At 45.7% G+C, this 23,304-nt stretch overlaps 1 protein-coding gene and 1 non-coding gene across 5 annotated transcripts in view; both read right to left on the reverse strand.

The window, feature by feature from the left end:
* The window catches only part of LOC149349106 (RCC1 domain-containing protein 1-like), a 166,258-nt gene that overhangs the window by 130,621 nt on the left and 12,333 nt on the right, over positions 1 to 23,304 (reverse strand). For 3 of the 4 annotated variants that reach the window (XR_016289957.1, XM_089578066.1, XM_089578065.1), the window contains exon 2: positions 6,820 to 7,053. The exons of the other annotated variant lie outside the window; for it this stretch is intronic. Coding sequence is in view for 2 of the 3 variants with exons in the window: in XM_089578066.1 (XP_089434192.1) it covers positions 6,820 to 7,053 (234 nt within the window). In the remaining variant the exon portion in view is untranslated. The remainder of the gene's footprint in view (positions 1 to 6,819; positions 7,054 to 23,304) is intronic. 4 annotated transcript variants of the gene reach the window in all.
* TRNAT-GGU (transfer RNA threonine (anticodon GGU)) lies at positions 22,478 to 22,551 on the reverse strand. Its single transcript has one exon. It is a non-coding gene; the product is annotated as a tRNA-Thr (tRNA).

Genomic DNA, 23,304 nt, shown 5'->3' on the forward strand with positions numbered 1-23,304 from the left:
CCAGCAAGCAATCTCGAATAAAGGTTCTTCTTCTTGTTGCTTCCACGCAGCGTGTTCGTTGTTGGACGCCGGAACAGCCTATGCGCCTGATAGCTATGTACTGTTGGTTGTTGCTGCGGCAGCCGGGTTCAGGCGCCGCGATTATGGGCAATGCCTGCTTTGTGCTCAACTGCAGTTGGGGCTAGCACGTGGTGCAGGGCAATCATAAGGTGTCTGCGATGCAGTTATCAGTCTGGCATTGAGTGGATGCATGTTTCTTCCTCCCCTGAAACTGTGTATTGTGTTGTGTTGTGTTGGGTTTAATGGCGCATAAGCGACTAAGGCTATCATGCGCCAAGCTCAGGGTATAAAAATTGTTTTATATAGGATGTTATACAAAAGTCTAAATGAACGGAGGTGTAAAGGGCCTAAAAAGTTAATTCGTGCAACCTAGTAAAAATATAAGACAAAATTTTAAAGGAGACTTATGGTGAATGCTTTAAAAAGGGTTGGCAACCTCAGCAGCCATCCTTGGCTGTGCAAGGATCTCGAGGTCCCCAACCGATAGAATAGTGACCTCAGCCGTCTTATCACGACGAGAGGGTGGCTAAGGTGTGGTTCGAAAAAATTCGCAAGTTGTAAAAAACTGACCATTATTCAGAGTTTCGAGAGTACATTGGCTTCTCTTAAAAAGTTAAAAATGCTTGACTTATCAATAAGAGCTTCTTCACCTAAAATCAATGACGGATGAAAAGGGATGTGCTGGTTGTGAAACGGGGTAAAAAACTTGTTTCTGAGTGTTTCAAGTTCTGTGAATGAGATTAAGATATGAGTTACTGTCAGTTCATCTCCGCATTTTTCACAAGTAGGTTTGTCTAGTTTTGTTAGTAGAAAGTTGTGGGTAAGGTGTGTGTGTCCAATACGTAAACGACATAAAATAACTTCAAAAAACCGTTCCTGATGTGTGCATGATTTCCATTCTCCTAATATTGGTTTTATTAAGTGTAGCTTGTTATTTATCTGACTATTCCATGTGCTCTGCCATTTGTTCCTCAGTCTGCTCTGAACGAGCTTCATGCAATCATTATGTGGCATGCTTATTTTCTGTATTTCCTTGTTGTGGGCTTGAGCGGCGCATGCGTCCGCTCTCTCGTTACCATCAATTCCAACATGGCTTGGAACCCAACATAATTTTATGTTATGCCCTTGTGTTACGATCCTTGTTATGTTGTGTTAGACCTTACCTAGTGATGGCATGACTGCATTTCTGGACTGTAGTGCTTTCAGTACACTGAAGGAGTCTGTGTAGATAATACTGTTTTCGATGTTCTTGCTTATTATTTTCTCCGTAGCAAGAAACACAGCATAACACTCGGCTGTAAAAACTGATGCACACTGAGGAAGCCTTACTATTTTTTCCCAGTTCCCTTCCACTACTGCACTTCCAACATAACCTGTAGTTTTCGATCCGTCTGTGTAGAACTCGGTGTAGCTATCATATTTTTCCTTTAGTGTAAGGAACTCTTGTATGATGTGTTCTGCTGGAGTTTGTCTCTTGTTGAACTGTGTAAGACTTATATCACAGACCGATGGAAAACTGTACCAAGGGGCAAATGCGTCACTACGTTCTGCAACATTTGGTAATGTTTCTGATAGGTCGAGTTCTCGGCAGATCTCCTCAAACCGCATTAGCAAAGGCCTGGTTGCTTGGGGCTTATTTGTAAATATTATTCGAGAAGGGCATGTTGTGACGATTGAATAACGCACGTGTTTTGTTCGCGACCTAATTCTAAGAATGTATGAACATGTAAGTGCTTTTCTTCTATCTTCCAGTGATGGCTCATTTGCTTCAACAAGAAGGCTCATTACCGGAGACGTTCTGTATGCTCCACAAGAAAGGCGGACACCTAGATTATGAACTGGATCTAATCTTTTTAGGTATGAAGGTCTTGCTGAACCGTACACTATACTCCCATAATCTAGACATGAGCGCACTAGAGAACGGTAGATATGAAGCAGGCATGCTCTGTCAGATCCCCAGCGTTTCCTTGAGAGTACTTTAAGGATATTCATTGCACGGGAGGCCTTTACTTTCAAGTTGTTTATGTGCGGCAGAAATGTAAGTTTTTTATCAAATGTTATTCCTAAAAATTCATGTTCTTGTTTTACCGGTAGTGTGGCTCCATTTAGGTGTAAGTTCGGATCGATCTGCAAGCCTCTTTTAAGCGAGGAAACAGCAGCCACTGTTTTCTGTGGAGAGAACTTGAACCCATTTTTTGTCTGCCCAGATTGCTAGCTTGTTTAATGTGAGTTGCACCTGCCTCTCACACGTTGACAGGCTGGAGGACGTGCAAGCAATCTGAAGGTCGTCGACATACACGGAATACATAATGGAGTTGGGAATTATTTTCGCTATGGAATTCATTTTCACGACAAAAAGAGTGGTACTTAGGACACAGCCCTGCGGTACCCCGTTCTCCTGGACAAAGCTCTTCGAAAGGGTTGCACCCAGGCGCACCTGAAAAGACCGGTCTGACAGGAAATCCTTCAGGCTGTTCAACATCCTACCCCGGATGCCAAGATCTTGTTTGCTTAATTGCTTAGCGAGGGTCTCGGTTCTGGCAGCCTTGACGCCATAGGAAGCATAAGAGGGTTCTCACACAGCTTCCACCCTCGCCGTTCGATGGCGTTCTACGTCACACCAGCGGTAACTCAGGACGTTCCACGTCCGCCGCTTACGAACGTGGGTGGCGCTGATGAACACTCTCAAGGTTAGGTTACTTGTAAACATAAATACCCCCAAAAGCAGAAGGTTTGACAGCCGTCACCGTAGCTCAGAGGTAGAGCACCGGACGCGTAATTCGGAGGTCGTGGGTTCGGATCCCACCGGTGGCATGTGGTTGTTTTTTCTCCTGCTTTCGTAATCAATTAGCTTTAAGCGATGACATATTCAGTAATATTCTTACTTGATCAACACCACAAAAAAAAAATAGAAAATAAATAAATTAAAAAATCCCTTGTGCTGCTTGGTTTCTGTGGCTGTTGGCTTCTCTCATATCTCCATGTGGTATCGTATGCCTTCTCCATGTCAAAGAAGACTGCCAGACAGTGTTGTTGATGTATGAACACCTCTCGAACTGTGTTTTCTAAGCGGACGAGATGGTCAGTTGTCGAACATCCTTTCTTAAATCCGCACTGGTGGATGTCAAGGAGTTCGCGTGATTCAAGAATGAACATGAGCCTAACATTGAGCACACTTTCAAATGATTTTGCTATGCAACTTGTAAGAGCTATGGGCCTATAACTATTAGGGGAGGTGGGCGGCTTTCCAGGTTTTAAGAACGGTACGATAACAGCTTTTTTCCAAGCCTCCAGCATCTTTCTGGACACCCCTTTTTTTGTTGAATAATTGCGAAAGTGCCCCTACAGCAGCTTCGGAGAGGTGGACAAGCATTTTATAATGTATACCATCCGGGCCAGGTGCTGTCTGTTTACCGGAAGAAAGTACGTTTTGGATCTCCTGAATTGTAAATAATGTACTGTATGTTTTGTTTGTACAGTCGTTGGAAGCTTCTGCTTTTCAGTTGTGTTTTTGTGTTTTAAGAATGACTGTGTGTAGTGTGAAGAGCTTGAAACGTCAGAGAAATGTTGTCCTAGTATGTCAGCCTGTTCATCTATACTTGTTTGTGTTCCAGGGGCTGTTAGAAATGGTACTGTAAAGGGAGAGAATTTGCCGTCTAATCTACGCACCTGTTCCCACATCTTTTTTGATCTAATCGAACTATTGATGGATGAAAGATATCTCTGCCATGAGGCTTTCTCAGCACTGCGACGAACGCACCGAGATTTGGCTCTCGCCTTTTTAAAATTTAAGAGGTTCTCATGAGTCGGATACCTTCGAAACTTACCCCAAGCTCTATTTTGTTGTTTTTTTGCTTCCTTGCAGTATTTTGTCCACCAAACTTTGTGATTTTGTGACACCACTCCTGAAGACTGCGGAATAGCTAACTGTGCGGCAGTTACGATACAATTTGTGAACAATTCGTTTATCTGGTCAATGCTTAAATTATCTAAAAGTATATTTTCTAAGGTGGCTTTTGCTCTAAATAGTTCCCAGTCTGCTGCATGCAGCTTCCAGCGTCGCGGCTTTCTTGGGATTATTTCTGGTGAGGAAGTTAAAGTGATTAGTATAGGGAGGTGGTCACTGCCATATGGGTTGTCAATGACATCCCATTTAAAATAGAAGGTGAGCTAAATGACAAATCTAAAAAGGTCATTTTCCCCGAGGCAGGGGAGCAGTAGGTGGCTTTTCCTGTATTTAAAAGACATACATTGTTTGTGAGCATAAAATCTTCGAATATTTGACCCCTAGAGTCACCGCACTCGCTTCCCCAAAAAGGGGAGTGAGCGTTGAAGTCCCCAACTACTAGATGCGGTTCTGGAAGTTCATTGATAAGTTGTTGTAAATCGTGGACTGTTAATGTAAAATGTGGAGGAATATATACAGAACAGATGGAAATTGTTTTATAGCTGACGACACTGACCGCAACGGCTTCAAGTTTTGTTCTGAGTTTGATTTCTTGAGCAGGAACGCCGCTTTGTACGATAATCGCGACGCCTCCAGAGAGTCTACTTGCCTGCTCACGATCACGTCTGAAAGTTTTATAATGCTTCAGGATGTTTATATGTTGTGGACCTAGATTGGTTTCCTGGAGACACAAGGCTACGGGTGACATTGACCCTGAAATATTTTTTATGTCATCGTAATTTCTCAATATTCCTTTACAGTTCCACTGAACTAGAAAAGCCATGTTTATGTTTTGGGGTAGGAGCGACGAGGGGCTTACTTATGTTCTGGGGCCGTTATGGTGGCCCTGCCTTTTTTTCCGCTCAAGAGAGCTGTTCCGCCGCTGTAAAGCAGGCGGGCTGGGAGTTTGGTCCATCACCTCGCAAGAGGTGCTAGACGACCGCGGAGATGCAGCGGGTGTGTGGGTGTCAGGCCTCCCCCGACGGGGGGAAGACCTGTGGGATGCTGACCCGTGGGCCGGCACTCCCTGGCTTGGAGTTGGCAGAGCAGCCTTGGCTGTCTCTGCCTGGGGCGTGGGTGGCCCTGCCACAGGCGCGGTGGAAGTAGCCGCGGCAGGTGCCGGAGTGCTGTGTGGTGCTACGCCCCTGCGCACCACATCAGCGAAGTTTGGTTTCGCTGTGAAGGAGAATGTATTTGTAAGTGCAAAACGCCTTCTGGCTTCTTTAAATGAAATGTTTTCTTTGGTCTTTATGGTGATGATTTCTTTCTCCTTTTTCCAGGACGGACTCGCCCTGGAGTATGCAGCGTGGTCTCCTTCACAGTTCGCGCAGCGTAGGGCTGTGTCACATTCCTCAGAAGGGTGGTCCTTCGAAGCGCATTTCAAGCAGGTTTTGCGGCCGCGGCAACTCTGTGAGCCGTGGCCAAACTTCTGACAGTTGAAACAGCGGCAGGGATTCGGTATGTAGTGTCTGAAGTGATTTTCAGGTATCCAACATCGATCGTTTCGGGCAAACTGCTGTTAAACGTGAGGACCATGTGTTTGGTGTCAATTTCTTTGTCCTTGCGGATTTTGATCCTGTGCACGTCAATTACATTTTGATCAGAAAGTCCTTGAAGCATTTCGGTTTCTGTTAGACGGATGAAGTCAGCCTCTGAGATAACGCCTTTAACTGTGTTAAGAGATCGGTGGGGAGTCACGGAGACAGAGATGTCCCCTATAGAAGCAATGTTTGAGAGTTTCGAGCATTGGATGCTCTCACGCAGTTCGAGGAGTAGGTCGCCACTGGCCATTTTCGATACCTTGTAGCCAGGCCCTAAGGTATCTGTTAAACATTTGGTTACAAGAAATGGGGATATTATTCGGGCTTGCTTTTCATCACTGTTGCTGTGTATCACATGAAACTTTGTGAATGTCGGTTTCTTTTTCGAAAAAAAGTCTGCTGCCTCGTTCTGCCCTCTTTTAAGAGGGTTTGGAAAGGGGGGGAGCCATAAAAAAATTTAGTCTCTAGGGTCATGGTGCCAGCCACCCACCATGGAGTCCAACAAGGGGATGCGACAGGAACTTGAAAGCGAGTCCTGCCCACGCCAGCTGTACACCACTGCTATAACCAAATATGACGCAACTCAGGTTAGCCCTCGCCGCCAGGAAAAAAAGGAAAAAACCAAGAAGGGAGGAGGATACAGGAAAGTTGTAAGAAAGGAGATAGGACATAAAGACCTCCCCTGAAACTGGCACGACAAGAGAGTGCACTCGGCCTCCTCTGCTAATAACTCCACACAATAAAAGCAAGACCGTTAACAGCCTTGCCAGCAACAAAATGCTTTTTTTTTGCCTGCTGTCATTGCCTGCTGCTGTTGGCCTTATGCTGAAATGCCACAACACATTCACACTTGCATTGCTTTTTCTTGTAACACGCAAATTCTGTTGCAAGACAAGTCAGTCTTTTTCGTCTTGAGCTCTAGCGGACATATGACGTGGTAACCAAACATTTTTTTCTTGTTGAAAGTAGCAGTCCCTTTAGGAATTATTTTAGGTACGCTCCAAGTGCTACTCGTGGGTGAAATTCAGTCGATTGAAACGTCAGGGCAACAGGCCAACGCCTTGGTCGGAGGAGGTCCTTTGAAGAGACTTGGCCACTTTGTTCTTGAGTTGTATCTGACTAGAGTCGCCCCACAATGTAATGCACTTCTCCCTGACACACCGACTTTTTGTTCTGCACAAACCAAACGCAAGTGACCAGAACCATTTGACACCTAGGCGGACCGATTTCATGACTTAATAAACAGAACCCCCATATCAAACGGCAACTCACCGCCGCCGCCCGTCTGCTGCAGTAGCAGTAGCGCTGTGCTGGAGCCCACAGCGGCGTCACACAGTCGCTCATCCAGCAGCCACTGGCGAGGTGCACCTGCGCGGCCCAGCCACACCCCACCGGCCTCGAGCAGCAGCAGCCAGTGGCCGCGCGAACCCACTGCCGCCTGGGACACGCCGGCCTCAGCCAGACGCCGGGGGCCGCCCCAGCCACGGAGCTCGGCAGCACCCACCTCTGCAAGTTGGACAGGGGCCTTTTCAGTGCTGGTGTGAGCCACAATCAAGCGCAAGTGCGGGAGAAGTAATCTTCGTGCGACCATCGATCAACAGGCAACAGAGCGCAATGTTCTCTTCCGCAGTGTCGGGATTCTCTTCGACAGCCATGTTCCGTCAACATCAACTACAAATTGCACGCTCTTCATGGTGTCGACATTCCAGTCACCAGCAAGGACGACAGGCGGACTGCAGGAGTGTGGGAGAGGAACTTTTACAGCAAGGGCAATAACTAGTACACTTTACGAGGGGTCTCCTGGGAAAAACACCCGACTGCATGCCCATGGAGGCAGCTGGTATGGCATTGCCACAGGCGCAGCGGTCTTATGTCACCATCCTCATCAGCTTGACTACGCCCACTGCAGGACAAAAGCCTCGCCCAATCAGCCCTCAGCTGTGCAAGCTGCGGCCACCCTATCCCCGCGAAATTCCTAATCTCATCTGAACAGCTCACTTTCTGCCACCTCGCAGTATTGGCTCAGTGGTTATAGTGCTCGGATGCTGACCCGAAAGACGTGGGTTCCATCCCGGCCGCAGCGGTCGCATTTCAATAGAGGCAAAATTCTAGAGGCCCATGTACTGTGCGATGTCAGCGCACGTTAAAGAACCCCAGGTGGTCGAAATTTCCGAAGCCCTCCACTACGACGTACCGCATAGACCGAGTTGCTTCGGGACATTACCTCCATAACCCAAACCAAACCCAACTTTCTGCCGACCCCTGCTACCCTTCCCGTACCTTGGAATCCAGTCTGTTCCCCTTAAAGGACCAGCGGTCATCTCGCCATCGCATTGCATGCCCTGCCCAAGCCCATTTCTTCCTCTTGATTTCGACTTGGATGTCATTAACCCATGTTTGATCCCTGACCCACTCTGCCCTCTTCCTGCCTCTTAACGTTACACCTACCATCTTTCCATATCTCATTGCGCTGTCCTTAGGTTGAACCCTTTCTGTTAGCCACCACATTTTTACCCCATAGGTGAATACCAGTAAGATACAGCTGTGATATACTTTTCTCTTGAGGAATATTGGTAAGCTGCCATTCATGATCTGAAAACCTGCCAAGCCCGCTCCATTCCATTTTTATTTTATTTCACTTTTGTGATCCAGGTCTGCGGTCACTATCTGCCCTAAGTATATTGTTACAGGTTTATTTACAGGGGTGAGTCGACCTGAGCCTGCGTTAGCACGAAGTTGGCGAGCTTCTTCTTCTGTGCCCCCACTTCTTTGTCGTCTCTTCAGTGTTGCGTGACACTTCCCCCTCGCAGACGAAGCCCCCTGGGCCAGTCAGTCAGGCTCCTAAGAGTGGCAGAGCTTCATCCGCACATGCACAACTTGTGTTTTCCGAGAGCGGTGACCTTGTGAAGATTGGCGAGGCGCCACCTAGTTGAGGTCACTGATCTGAATGAGCACAATAAACGGGCCTGTGTAGTGTGACAGCAGCTTCTGGGACAAACCACGACTGCGGAGAGGCGTCCATAGCCTTACTAAGTCTCTGGGCAGGTAGCAGACATCCCTGTGCCCGCGGTCGTAGCGCTGCTTAGAGCGGTCCTGCGAGGACAGAGTGCGTAGCCAGGCGAGCCTACAAGCCTCTTCAGCGCGGCAGAGGGTGCTTAAAATAGAAGACTCGGCATCAAGAGAGAAAGGCAAGATGATGTAACGAGAACTTCATTTGAGGCGGACGGGCATACAGAAGGAAAAAGGGCTAGAAGCAGTTGTTTCATGCCTCGGCGTGTTATAGGCATATGTAATGAAGGGAAGCACGTCATCCCATTTCTTGTGACGGGAGTCGACATACATCACAAGCATGTTTGTCAGTGTCCGGCTTGTATGTTCAACGATGCCACTTGTCAGGGGGTGGTACAGTCTTAAGTGACAGAAATGGCAAGAACCAAGGCACATCTGCTGTAAACTGGCGGCCACGGTCACTGATAATGACACGAGGAGGCCCATGACAGAGGACGACAGCATGAAGAATAAAGAGGGAGCCTTCAGCTGCAGTGCAGGAAGGTATGACGGCAGTTTCACGGTAACGCGTGAGGTGATTTAACGCACACGGTGGCCCAGCGGTTGCCTTCTGACGAGCGGGGAAACGGCCCCAAGAGGTCAAGACCCACTTGCTCATACGGTGTGCTCTGATCAAGGTAACACTGGATGCAAACACTGGTAATCCTGTGGATTGGTAAAACCTGTTACTCCTCCGTTTCGACGCGGCAGACCATCTTAAATCATCGTGCGTGAGGACAGCACTGGCTAGGCGAGGAGGGAAGTCTCCCTCAAGGGCAGTGCTGCCAACCCTGGGGATTTTTCCCTAAATCTAAGAAATTTGCACGTCGTTTAGGGGAAAAGAGATTTTTTGTATAATCTAGGGAAATGTCATTTGCTCGAATTATTTTTTTCTCCCTCAAATTGTGAAGACAGTACAAGCTCTTCATTGTTTTTTCTCTACAACTGACCGAGGCCCGCACAACACCGCCGCGCACTCGAGTAAAGCCTGTTTCACGTAGAGGTGAAAACACTGTGTTGCTGCAGCGCAAAAGTTGTTTAGAGCCATCGCGGCGGCTCCAGCAGCCAGAGCGGTGATGTTCCAACAAGTTGCAAATTTTTCGCAGCGCTGCGCTGCTCAATTTTCAGTCACTTGCATGCATGTGAACCAGCCTTTACACGGACGTAGTCGGACGTGTATGGTCCCCGACGTGGCCAGTGGCACCCGCTGATGTGATCTGGCGCGCCACTGCCTTCCCTCAACACGCGTGCCCTTTCCTCACGCTGCATGTGGAGCTCGCAGCACGACGTGAAATTCCTATTTAGTAAGCATATCTGCATGTTTGTTTTGATAGCTAGAAAATAACAAGGGCGCCTTTTTTTATGTAAAGGAGCGCCGTGTTGGAAATCTAAGCTAGTCTAACTAAGGGAAAAATTCCCAGTTCACCCGCCGCGGTGGCTCAGTGGTTAATGGTGCTCGGCTGCTGATCCGAAAGATGAGGCTTCGATCCCGGCCTCGGAGGTCGAATTTCGATGGAGGCGAAATTCTAGAGGCCCGTGTACTGTGCAATGTGAGTGCACGTTAAAGAACCCCAGGTGGTCGAAATTTCCGGAGCCCTTCACTATTTCATCCCTCATAGCCTGGGTCGCTTTGGGACGTTAGACCCTCCAAAATCATAAACCATAATTTCCAGTTCCACCACAACGAACAAAGTGAGTTGAGGTCACAAGAGGCATACAAAAGCCAATCACTGCTTCATTGTTTTAATTGACTCAAACTGTTATGTCAGCCACCCTCTAGAGCAATCGCAGCAAATGAACAACCAGCTTTTATATCGCAGTTTCCATACACTCCTCAAGTGACCTCCAGGCATTTTGTACGTGGTATCCTTCGGCTGAAGGCTAAACCGACACAACATGAGGGAAAAAAAATTCAGTTAATTCCACATGGTGATGCATGTTTACTAATATCTTGCGTACGGTGAAAAAAAAAGACATACACGATATAGAACCTTTAATTTGTAATTTCCAAAGAGTGCTACGGTTTATCTTGTAGCTTCATTTAGAAGCTCTTCATTTTACATCCTTCATTTCAAATTTACAGCTTACCAGCGTCTGGTAATAGGGTAGCTGCATGATAAAACTTGCTACTGAACTACGCATAAATATACAATTTTGCAATATACAACTGAACACTATTTTTCGCATCTAGGGAAATCTAGGGAATTTTTGGTTGCAAATTGGGGGAGAAGCGGCTCTGGAGGTTGGCAGCACTGCACCAGAGAGTCAATAACACTAAAGGACGGCCGCCGCGGTGGATCACTGGTTATGGTGCTCGGCTGCTGACCCGAAAGACGCGGGTTCGATCCCGGCCGCGGCGGCTAGAATTTCTTTGGAGGAGAAATTCGAGGCCCGTGTACTGTGCGATGTCAGTGCACGTTAAAGAACCCCAGGTGGTCGAAATTTCCGGAGCCCTCCACTACGGCGTCTCTCATAGCCTCAGTCGCTTTGGGACGTTAAACCCCATAAAACATAAACCAAACTAAAGGACATAAATGGAATTTTGGCTCCCATAGAAGAAAGCACGGAACATCCAAACAATAATTTCAGCAAAGTATTTACAGACGAGTCACCTATCCCCGAATACATTCAGCTTCCGGTTCCATTCATTTCTTATCACCCTAGTCCTATAACTATCTCAGCAGATGGGGTTCTTCGTGAGATTGATAGGTTGCCATTAAATTCTGGCCCTGGACCTGATGGCATAAGTACCAAACTTCTAAAGCTAACCTCTCATGTGTCTGCACTATTGTTATTGCTTCTATTCCAGCAATCTCTGGGCAGTAGCTGCGTTCCAGATGATTGGCAAACTGCACACAGTATACCAATACTTAAGTGTAGGGATATTACAGATCCCAACAACTATTGACCAATTTCTCTTAAGTCAGTGCACTGCAAGCTACTGGAACACATAAAATTTACCCACATCATGAAACACCTTACTGCAAATGACCTGCTACTTGAAAATCAGCATGGTTTCGGGTACCGGCATTCATGTCAAACCCAGTTATTTGAATTAGTAATGGATCTCCATTTTACAATTCACAGTGCCTCGTACACTGACGCAAATCTTACCGACTTCTCTAAAGCCTTTGATTGGGTAGTCCACAAGCATCTCATGAAAAAAAGGTGTATAACTTACAACTTGATCATAATACTACAAAGTGGATTGAAGAATTTTTAACTAACAGGCAACAATCCGCATCTGCGAATAACATCATACCTCAAGATAAACATGTTATATGAGGTGTACCACAAGGATCCATCCTGGCCCACTTCTGTTTTTAATTTAAATTAATGACATCGCGACAGACATTAGCTCCTCGATAAGTTTTTTGCTGACGATTGTATCATTTATAGGGAAATAGTTAATCCTAACGATTTTGTTGCCTTGCAAACAGATCTAGATAGGTTAGGCACTTCGTGCAGTGTTTGGCAGATGGACCACCGACAAAACCAAACAGATATGACTTTCTCTGCACCCTGTAAAACTCCAGTAAACCACTGCACTATAAACAAAAGTAGCACTGAGCACCCATCAACTTTCAGACATAGGCAATATTCTTTCCCCGGACCTAAACTGGCATGGCCACATAGAATATATCACCAGCAGATCTTTGAAAAAATTAGGCCTTCTCAAACGTCGTCTAACCCTGACACCGAACTACAGGCCTACACATCTCTAATTCGGCCATCATTTGAATACTGTTCAGTGGTATGGCGTCCACACCAAGGAAACCTATCCTGCTCTATAGAATTGGTGCAAAATAAGGCAGCACGCTTTATTCTACGGTCGCACTCTCCCTACCAGAGCGTTTCTGCAATAAAACAGTCTCTAAATCTTCTGGACCTCAATATACGATGGAAATTCTTTCGCCTATCGTTGTTCCACTCCCTCTGCTACATCCATTCATCTTTCGCATGCAGGCACATCAGAGCAGCACCTCACGCATCTCGTTCCAACCATGCGCATAAAATTCCAGCAATTTTTGCCCGCATAAACGAGTATCAGAATTCCCCATTAGTTCTGGCTATAAGGGAGTGGAATGCTTTATCTGGTAGCATTGTGGCTATTAATGAACCATCATCTTTCCATTCATTGTTAGTAACATTTCTTGAATCAGGCACAGCATTGCAGTCTGTTTGAACTTGCCGTCTTGTACGTGTGCTTTGCCTTGCGTGTGCACATATTATATTTTTTGTTTATTGCACACTGCACCATGCCCACGATGTATAACACCAACCTAATTTGATCATTCGAGCTTTGTTACTTCATTCTTGTTTTTCCTGTATTTGTATTATGTATGAAGTGAACCCTTGTGCAATTTTGTTATCTGCTCCCCCCTCCCATGTAATGCCCAGCCAGGGCCTTGGAGTACTGAAATAAATAAGTCTGCATTATTTCAGAAGGCGAGTCACACGGTGAAAATTTTGAGTAAATAAACCTTACAGCTTTCCTCCGCTTTCCTCTTTTCAAAACAGGCAACACTGTGCTTAGTAAATGGGTCCAAAAGAACGCATGCGTATTCGAGTTTCGGTCTAATTAGTAAATTGTAAGCAAGTAATTTTATGCTATGCAGTAAATTTTTAAGCTTGTGTCTTAAAAAGTATAGCTTGCGGCAAGTGGATGAGCAGATGTTTGTAAATAAATATACATATTTATATAGTAAAGTATATGCTTCGTTAAAGGAAACTTATTTTGTTTGACTTGACGTTTCGATCGGAAAACTGACGTTTTTCAAGGTTGGGATTTATCTTTGCTGATGTTTCCCTTTTATACGGATTGGGCACAGAACAGGCGAGCTATAAAAGGGGATACTCTTGAAAAAGATCGGTCTTCCGATCAAAACGTCCAGTCAAATAAATGTTTCCTTTTATGAAGCGCTTGCATCGCTACATATTCCTTTAAGCAGTCAAGTACTTCATGCTCTCACAACCTATATATATATATATATATATATATATATATATATATATATATATATATATATATATATAGCGAAGTATACATTTTGTTAAAGGAAACACATTTATTCGACTCGACGTTTCGATCGGAAGACCGATCTTCTTCAGGAGTGATTTTACTTTGTTAATGCATCCCCTTTTATAGGGTTGGGCACAGAAAAGGTGAGTGAGACACACCTGTTCTGAGAAACACACTTCGCTAAACATGACCGCGCGCACTGTTGGAAAATCGAGAAGGTTCCAGCAAATGCTACTCATTGCAGACGGCATAGCCTCAAGCATACTGAGTGATGTCCTCTCCACTTCACTCACACGCCAGCGCATTGCAAGAAAGAGCTCGAATGTTCTGGAAGCCGCGGTCTTCGCGCCTGACCAATGGGGGGACGCGAGAATGAGAAGGAAATTGTTAATACTGTATGTGCACGCCTGCCCTGGTGCAAAGAATGAACAGATATGAAGGGCGTTAACCGCTGTCCGTGCCGCCATTTAAGCTTCAGAGAAGTGCGCCCGCTCTACTCCCAGGGCAACACCACTTGGCGAGACAGCGCGCGCCATCCTTCGGGACGGCCTCCCAGTGAACAAATTTTGTTTGTTTGCTTCTCTCGAGTTAGTTCCCTTTAGATGCAATATTCCTTTTGTATTGGAGTCTCTCTCATTGTGTTGGGTTTAATGGCACATAGGCAGCTAAGGCCATCATGCGCCAAGCTCAAGGTATAAGGAAATTGTTTTGTGCAGATAGTTATATTGGGTTTTATGGCACAAAAGCAACAAAGGCTATGATGCATCAAACACAGGGTTAGAATGTCTTGTGTTAATGGAAATACCTAAAGTTAGTTTAAAATACTGGCTTCTTATAGAGACTTCTAAAATACTTGAAAAATCAATAACACCTGAAAGCAATGTGCGGTGTAATGGGATGTAGTCACTGCAGAATTTTCCAAAATGCTTTTAGTTGTTCAAGTTTTGCACATGAAATTAAAATGTGTAGTTCATTGCCACACATTTCGCAGAGAGGCTTTCCAAGCATGAAGTTGTGTGCAAGGTTGCGGAGCCGACATGTCCATTCTCCTGTAACGGGCTTTACAGAATACAGTTTGTTGTTTACCTGCTCTTCCCACGCAACCTGCCACTCAGTGTACTGTGCATTAACTTCAAACAATCCCTGTGCGATATGTTCACTTGTTTTATTTGACCATTCCGGGCTTCTGCAGCACATGCATCTGCTTTCTCACTACCCTCAATTCCAACATGGCTAGGGACCCAGCAGAATATAATGTTATGTTTTTGTTTTGTGATTTTAACTATGTTATGAATGATGTTTCCTATAATGGGTTCAGCAGCATTTCTGGAGTGCAATGCTTTGAGCATAGTCAGGGAATTGCTGTAAATGATGCTATTTTTGATGTTCTCTCTTAATATTTGTTCTATGGCTAAGAATATACCATAACACTTGGCTGTAAAAACCGATGCGCATTCTGGTAGTCGCATTATTTTTTCACTTTTTTCTTGAATTACTGCAATTGCAACGTGACTCTTTTTGAGCCATCAGTGTAAAATTCAATGTAGGTGTAATATTTTTCTTGCAGTGCAAAAGAATTCTTGTAGTATGCTCATGTGGAGTTTTCCTTTTTGTGAAAAAGTGACATTGTGAAGTCACATACTGAAGGGAGGCTGTAACATGGTGGCAAATATTCATATCTTTGTGCAATATTCAGTAGGGCATCTAGCAGTGCTAACTCTTCGCATTTACCTTCAAAGCGCAGTATTAGTGGCCTGATAGAATGTGGTTTGTTGCTTTTGGATGGGCATTTGGTGAGATGACAGATGTTTCGGGAGAGAACAGATTTTTAAGACATATGTGCACGTAAGCGCGATTCTTTGGTCCTCTAGAGCAGGCTTATTAACCAGTCTTCAACGTAAAGACTGTAACCAGTCTTCAACGTAAAGACTGGCTACCGGGGATGTTCTGTATGCTCCAGTTGATAGGTGCAGACCAAGGTTATGAACAGGGTCTAATCTTCTTAAGTAGGGTGCTCTTGCTGAGCCATATACGGCGCACCCGCAGTCAAGCTTGGAGCGCCCCAGAGAGCGCTAGATTTGCAACAGGCATGCTCTGTCGCACCCCACCTTTTCACGAGAGCACTTTTAAGACACTGAGGGCTTGGGAAGCTTTCTTTTTAAGGTTGTTAACATGTGGTAGAAATGTGACTTTCTCGTCAGAAGTGACGCCTAAAAATCTGTGCTCCTGATTAATTGGTAGTGCGGTATTCTTCAGGCATAGATTGGGACCGACCTGCAGGCCTCGTCGCAATGGGAACAGAACAGCTACTGTTTCTTTGAGGAGAGTCCCTTTCTCTCAGCCCCAGCAGCCAGTTTATTCGGTGTCTCCCACAGGCAGACATGCCGGAGGAAGTGCACGCTGTCATCTGCACACCATGGAGTTCATTTTCACTACACCCCTGGGGTTCTCTTGTGTGAAAGTCAAGGAGAGAGTTTCTCCCAGAGTGAATGTGCGGTTAGCCAGGCATCCTGCCGCTCTGCTAGGCCACGGCACGTGGTATCATAGGCCTTCTCCAGGTCGAGGAAGACCCCGATACAGTACTGCTTGTGGATGAATGCCTCCCGGATGGCGTTTTCTAGGCGGACAAGGTGATCAGTGGTTGATCATGCTTCTTTTAAATCCACATTGATGTGTGTCTAATAGCTGCTGGGATTCAAGTACAAAGGTCAGTCTGATGTTTATTGCACTTTTGACAGATTCAGCAATGCAGCTGGCGAGGGCTATTGGTCTGTAACTACTAGGGCTCGTTGGAGGTTTTTCAGGTTTCCGAAGAGGTGCTATGGCTGCTTTTTTCCACTCCTCAGGTATATTTCCAGTTATCCATATTTTATTAATGAACTTCAACAGTGCTTCTACGGCAGCCTCAAAGAGATGGCCAAGCATAGCGCAATGCACCTGGTGCTGTCTCTTCTCCAGAAGATTATACCTTAATTCCTGCAGTGTGAGAGGCTGGTTGTAGTCCTCATGCACACCTGCTCCAGATGGAAGTTCTTGTTTTTCAGCTGTTGCTTTGTGTTTCTGCAAAGTGTGTGTGTAGTAGGACGAGCTTGAGACCGCAGCAAAATGCTCGCCCAATTATCTTCTTCTAAAAACGCTTGTGTGTACCGGGTGATGTCAACAGCGGAAGTGTGAAAGGAGTATGGTCACCAGTGAATTTACCAACTTTTTCCCACATTCTCTTCGGTGTTACGGAGCTGCTTATTGAGGACACTTAGTATTTCTGCCAGGAGGTTTCCTCTGCCCTTCTTCACACATACCGCGCTGTGGCCTTGGCCCTCCTAAAGCTGAGCGAGTTCTCTGCAGTGGGATACCGACGGAGAGCTCCACAGGCTTTGTTTTGCTGTTTTTCTGCCAATATGCATTATTGTGTCCACCACACTTTGTGCTTCTCCTGTGCGAGTCCTGTTGTTTGTGGTACAGCGAGCGTTGCGGCTGATATTATGCATGTTCTAAATTTTTTATTAATTTCATTTGTGCTGAGGTTATCACAAAATTCATTTTCCAGAGTGGCACTTCTTGTAAAAAGTGACCAGCGCTGCGGCCTTGTGGGGATCACTGGAGCAGATGACAACACAGCAGGCAGGTGATCACTACCCAGAGGATCGTTTAAAATACCCCATTTAAAATCGTTAAAATGGATGGTGATGTGAAAGCTAGATCAAGGAAGCTCATTTTGCCCGAGCTTGGGCAGCCTTTTTCGTATTTGAAAGACATATATTATTTGCGAGAATAAAACCTTCGATTATTTGGCACCTGCAGTCACAGCTTTCCCCAAAAAGGGGAATGAGCATTAAAATCCCCAACTACCAGATATGGCTCTGGCAGTTCATTAATTAGGTCTTCTAGTTTATGGACTATTACTGCGAGATGTGGAGGAATAAACACAGAACAAATTGTTATCGTTTTGTAGCTTATGATGCTGACCGCAACTGCCTCTAGTCTTGTTTTTGATTTCTTGAACGCTTTGAGTGGCAATTGCAATGCCTCCTGAGAGTCTATTTGCATGTTCGCAATTGCGTCGGAATGTTTCAAGTCTCCGGATATTCACGTGTTGTGGACCAGGATTCGTCTCCTGAAGACATAAGGCAACACTGACCCTAGAATACGTGTCATCTCACTGTAATTCCTAGCTGAGCGGATTGAAGGGGTTTGCACTTCTTTTCTGAGCCCTCTATCGGGGTTCTGTATTTTCTTCGCTCAAGAGAGCTGTTCCGCCGCTGCGAAGCGGTCAGACCGGGCATCCATCACCTCGCTAGAGGTGCTGGAGGAAGCCGTGGGTGTGTTGGTGTCAGGCCGGGGAAGCACCTTCGTGGATTTGGGATGTCTCACGTTTATTTTGAGGTAGCCTGCTTCTATGGACTCGGGGAGTGTGGTCGAGTTGAAAGTTAAAATCAGATGTTTTGTGGGTATCTCTGTCCTCTTTCCTTATTTTTATATGATGTACATTTATTACATTCTGGTCTCTGAGGCCTTCAAGCATCTCTTTCAAAGTGAGATGGATGAAGTCTATTTCAGAAATGACAGCACGGAGAGATTGGTGTGCTGAAATTGACACGGGGCTGCCCCCGATGGACACTAGGTCGGAAAGTTTTGAATCTTGGGCAATGTCTCCGAGCTCTAGCAGCAGGTCACTGCTCGGCATTTTTGACAGTTTGTAGCCTGGACCCAGAGCATTGGCCAGACATTTGGATGCTAAAAATGGGGACATGGTTCTTGTGGTTTTTTGCGTTTCTTCGCTGTGAAGAATGTGGTACTTTGGAAATGTTGTCGGTTTTTGAAAGAACTGTGCAGTTGCCTCATTCCACCCTGTTTTGTGAGGGCGATCGTTTGTTGGGAAAGGAGGAGCCATGAAAAATGTGTTCGGCTGTGGTGCCAGCCACCCACCATGGAGTCCAATGAGGGCACGAGACAGGAACTTGAAAAGCAAGTCCTGCCCACGACTATAACCAAATATGGGGCAACTCAGGGTAGCTGCACCACACAAGGTGCCGCCAGGAAAGAAGGAAAAGCAAAGGAGGGAGGAGGAGACAGGAAGAGGCCGATTTCCCCCAGTCAGATCAGGCCGGAGAGGAAGCTGGGGCCAGAGTGGTGTGTTGCCTCCGCCGAGGGGCCTTGAACGCTCGGCATCAGCTCAACCACCCTTCTCCCCGGACACAGCTGAGCCGCACACGGCCAAGCGCGGGTGGTGCACTGCTCACCATCATCCCCCTTCGGATGCTAGGGGAACCCCGTGGTGTCGCACCTCACCAACATCTGCATGTAGCAGATGCCCCTGCGGGGGTGTTTTGTGGAGAGCTTTATAGGAATATTAAAATCATCAGTAAAGATGGCCTATAGCACTGGTATGTATTACCTAGTGATGACAGAGGAAAGAAATTTCATAAACGGCTAATAGTTAAAGCTTTAAAGAAGGTCAGGAAGCCTCAGCAGCCATCCTTGGCCGGGCAAGGATGTTGAGCCTCCCAACCAACCAGAAAAATTGGTTTGGTTTATTGGCGTTTAATGTCCCAAAGCAACTCAGGCTATGAGGGACGCCGTAGTGAAGGGCTCCGGAAATTTCGACCACTTAGGGTTCTTTAACCTGCACTGACATCGCACAGTACATGGGCCTCTAGAATTTCGCCTTCATCGAAATTCGGCTGCCGTGGCCGGGATTGAACCCGCGCCTTTCGAGTCAGCAGCCGAGAGCCGTAACCACTGAGCCACTGCGGCAAGAAAAACCAGAAAAAAATTTCAGCCTTCTTCTCAGGGATGAGAAGGTAGCTGAGGTGCATCAAAAAATGAAGCGAGGCAGTGGGTAAAAATTAAGAGTTTGTCGAGAAAACCTGCTTCTCTTAAAAAGCCAAACACACAACACATGTCAACAATTACATCTTCTCCCAACGATACCATCAGGTGTAAAGGAATGTGGTCATTATAAAACTATGTAAAATACTTTTTTCTTTGTTTTTCAACTTTTGCGCATGAGGAAAAAATGTCATTTACTGCTAATTCTTCTCCACACTTTGCACGAAGAGCTTTCTCATTTTGTCAGTATGGCGTGTCGAAAACTACGCTGAAAAAAAAAAGAACTACCGACAAACATGGAGATGCCCCAAATGCAGGAAACCAGACAGCGAAAACCAACAGCTTGAAAAAGCAGACACGGAGCCAAGCATGCAGAACATGTGAGAAATGTTCATAGCCATCAATCGCAAACTGGAAACACTGATGCCATTGAAACAGACAGTTGAATGGTTAGAGCGGTCTGTACAATTCATGTCCGATCAACTGACTAACTTACTGAATTGTGTTGACAAAAACGAGCACGCGATAAAGGACATCAGGAGCCGAGTTAAAAAACTAGAAGAAGAAGAATGGCGAAATAGGTGAGCCAACTTACAGTTCCATGGCATACCTCAAACAGATAAAGAAGACCTCTTGGCGAAAATCAACACTATCGCTGCAAGGATTGAGCTTCGGCAACTTTCTGATGACGACCTGGATGCAATACACCGGTTGCCGTCAAGGCGCGGTAAGATCCCTGCTATTATCTGCCCCTTCTCAAAACAAAAAACTCGTGACGACCTATGGTGGGAAAGCAGGAAAAAGATCGGGAATGGATATGACAATGTGCATATTCTTGAGAACCTAACCAAACGAAATCAGGAGCTGTTGCAAAAAACACAAGAATGGACAAAACAACATGACTACAAATACGCCTGGCACAGGAACGGAAAGATACTGGTCCGGAAATCTGACGGCACATCGGCGATAGTGGTGTCCAAAGCATGTGACCTCGATCGGCTTTCATTGGCTCCTACTCCTAGGCATACTGTTTTTCCGCACCCACAGGCCCCTTTGTTCTCTCTCGGGCCAGACAACGTCCTTACGACCGTCTACCATAGCGCCCACTGTGAGCAAGAAAGTGTCGTTCATTCACATCAACGCTCAATCGTTGCGCAACAAAGCTGATGAGTTTCTTCTTTCCACACTTTCGTTTCAACGTACTCATGACCACTGAAACTTGGTATCAAAAGGCTTGTGAAGCACTGGACTTGCCAAACTACAGCACGTATGTAGTGAATCACTCTGACAAGCGCGGCGGCGGTGTTATGATAGCGATAGAAAAGGATCTGAGCTGCAGCCTTGTCACCGACTTTACTTACGTTCGTGATGACTAGAGACCGGATTTTAGGCAAGTGCCTATTTTTTTCAACGCTTCGTAGGCGCACCATTTTTACATATGAGCACGAATTAGGTGTTGACAATATGTTTAATAGTCTTTTTATAGTGCTTATAAATGCCTATTTTGGATGTCAGTGCCTATAAATGCCTATTTCCGACGTCGGTGCCTAAAAATGCCCCATTTTACAGAAAAGGGGCCTGAAATACGCTGTGGTTTTGCTTTCAGACTGTTTGCTTTCGAATCCATTTCGGTTTTGAGTAGAACACACACATGGCAACATTAGATGACCTCGTCAGTTGGCTGTGGTGAACACTACACCTACGCCGGCTGCGTACACAATACCAACCACGTCAGCCGAACATATCGAAGCAACCTTTTTCCTATTTTCTGCCATTTTATCGTGGCAGCTTGTTGATGACTTTGGCTGTTAAAGTGGTAGTTGACCAGGTGGCACCACATTTCGGAAAACATACGGAGTAAGTTATAGGTTCGTCCAAATAATTCCCAGTTGGTTCCAATTGAAACCAACTGTAAAATGTTCCTCGTATCTCGTATTTATGGTTTCCAGAGCCTTCTAATGGCAAGCACCATTTGATAGTCACATGGCTCCAGACACATGAAGCCACGAACTATAAAACACCGGTTTACACAAATGACAAAATATTTATTAATGTTGAAGCATCGTGTATGCCTGCAATAAATAAGTCCAATTCCTGGGTGAGCGAAGATTGAACTCATTTGTCAGATGCTTTGAATTGGCAATGTTTCTATTAATTTCTAAATACATGGCCTAAATACATGGCCTCCAATTAAGGTGTTCATCGTTTCTACTTTTGTACACGACAAGCGAATTGTTTCTTTCGAGGTATACCAAATGTTTTAAAAGGGTTGGTAACCGTCCCTTTTGCTCTGCTGAAGCATGTGTATTGTACGAAAAGTTGCGTGACAGCCTTAAAAAAAAAAAAGGCTCCTAATGTTCGCACCTTACTTAAGGTGCCAAATCATTTCTGCTGTGTTTTTGTTTTATCTTACGGCAGATATTGCGTGCTGAAGTTCGGAACTGTGTGCAATTTTGATAAAGTTTATAGTGCCTATTTTTCTCCGTTAGGTGCCAATAATGCAATTTTAGCCGCCTATTTATGGCGCCTAAAACGTGCTTTTTAGTGCCTAAAAATCCGGCCTCTAATGATAACTATGAAATGGTCAAATGGTTTAGGGGAATCCCCCAAGGTGGAGTAGATTTGTAATAAGGGAGTAATTACTCATTGACATCCACCCGAGTGCAGCCATACGGCTACAAAGAAAAGCTATACAGCTTTCTCAGAAACTTCGTGGTTAAAGAAAAATTCGCCCTGGTCAGGGATTCGAACCCGGGACCACCGCTTCACCGGAGCAGTCGCTCTATCAATTGAGCTAACCGGGACGGCAAGCTTATGGTAAGGCGAGAGCGAATTGATCAATAACTCGAAGTGGGAACTGTGTTGGTCAAATGTTTTAGGGGAATCCCCCAAGGTAAAGTAGATGGAGTAGATGGAGTAGATTTGTAATAAGGGAGTAATTACTCATTGACATCCACCCGAGCGCAGCCATACGGCTACAAAGGAAAACTATACAGCTTTCTCAGAAACTTCGTAGTTGAAGAAAAATTCGTCCCGGTCCGGGATTCGAACCCGGGACCACCGCTTCACCGGAGCAGTCGCTCTACCAATTGAGCTAACCGGGACGGCAAGCTTATGGTAAGGCGAGAGCGAATTGATCAATAACTCGAAGTGGGAACTGTGTTGGTCAAATGTTTTAGGGGAATCCCCCAAGGTGGAGTAGATTTGTAATAAGGGAGTAATTACTCATTGACATCCACCCGAGCGCAGCCATACGGCTACAAAGGAAAGCTATACAGCTTTCTCAGAAACTTCGTAGTTAAAGAAAAATTCGTCCTGGTCCGGGATTCGAACCCGGGACCACCGCTTCACCGGAGCAGTCGCTCTACCAATTGAGCTAACCGGGACGGCAAGCTTATGGTAAGGCGAGAGCGAATTGATCAATAACTCGAAGTGGGAACTGTGTTGGTCAAATGTTTTAGGGGAATCCCCCAAGGTGGAGTAGATTTGTAATAAGGGAGTAATTACTCATTGACATCCACCCGAGCGCAGCCATACGGCTACAAAGGAAAACTATACAGCTTTCTCAGAAACTTCGTAGTTGAAGAAAAATTCGTCCTGGTCCGGGATTCGAACCCGGGACCACCGCTTCACCGGAGCAGTCGCTCTACCAATTGAGCTAACCGGGACGGCAAGCTTATGGTAAGGCGAGAGCGAATTGATCAATAACTCGAAGTGGGAACTGTGTTGGTCAAATGTTTTAGGGGAATCCCCCAAGGTGGAGTAGATTTGTAATAAGGGAGTAATTACTCATTGACATCCACCCGAGCGCAGCCATACGGCTACAAAGAAAAGTTATACAGCTTTCTCAGAAACTT

This window comes from Amblyomma mixtum, chromosome 3 (genome assembly GCF_055824585.1).
Source record: "Amblyomma mixtum isolate Tamu chromosome 3, ASM5582458v1, whole genome shotgun sequence".
Lineage (NCBI taxonomy): Eukaryota > Metazoa > Arthropoda > Arachnida > Ixodida > Ixodidae > Amblyomma > Amblyomma mixtum.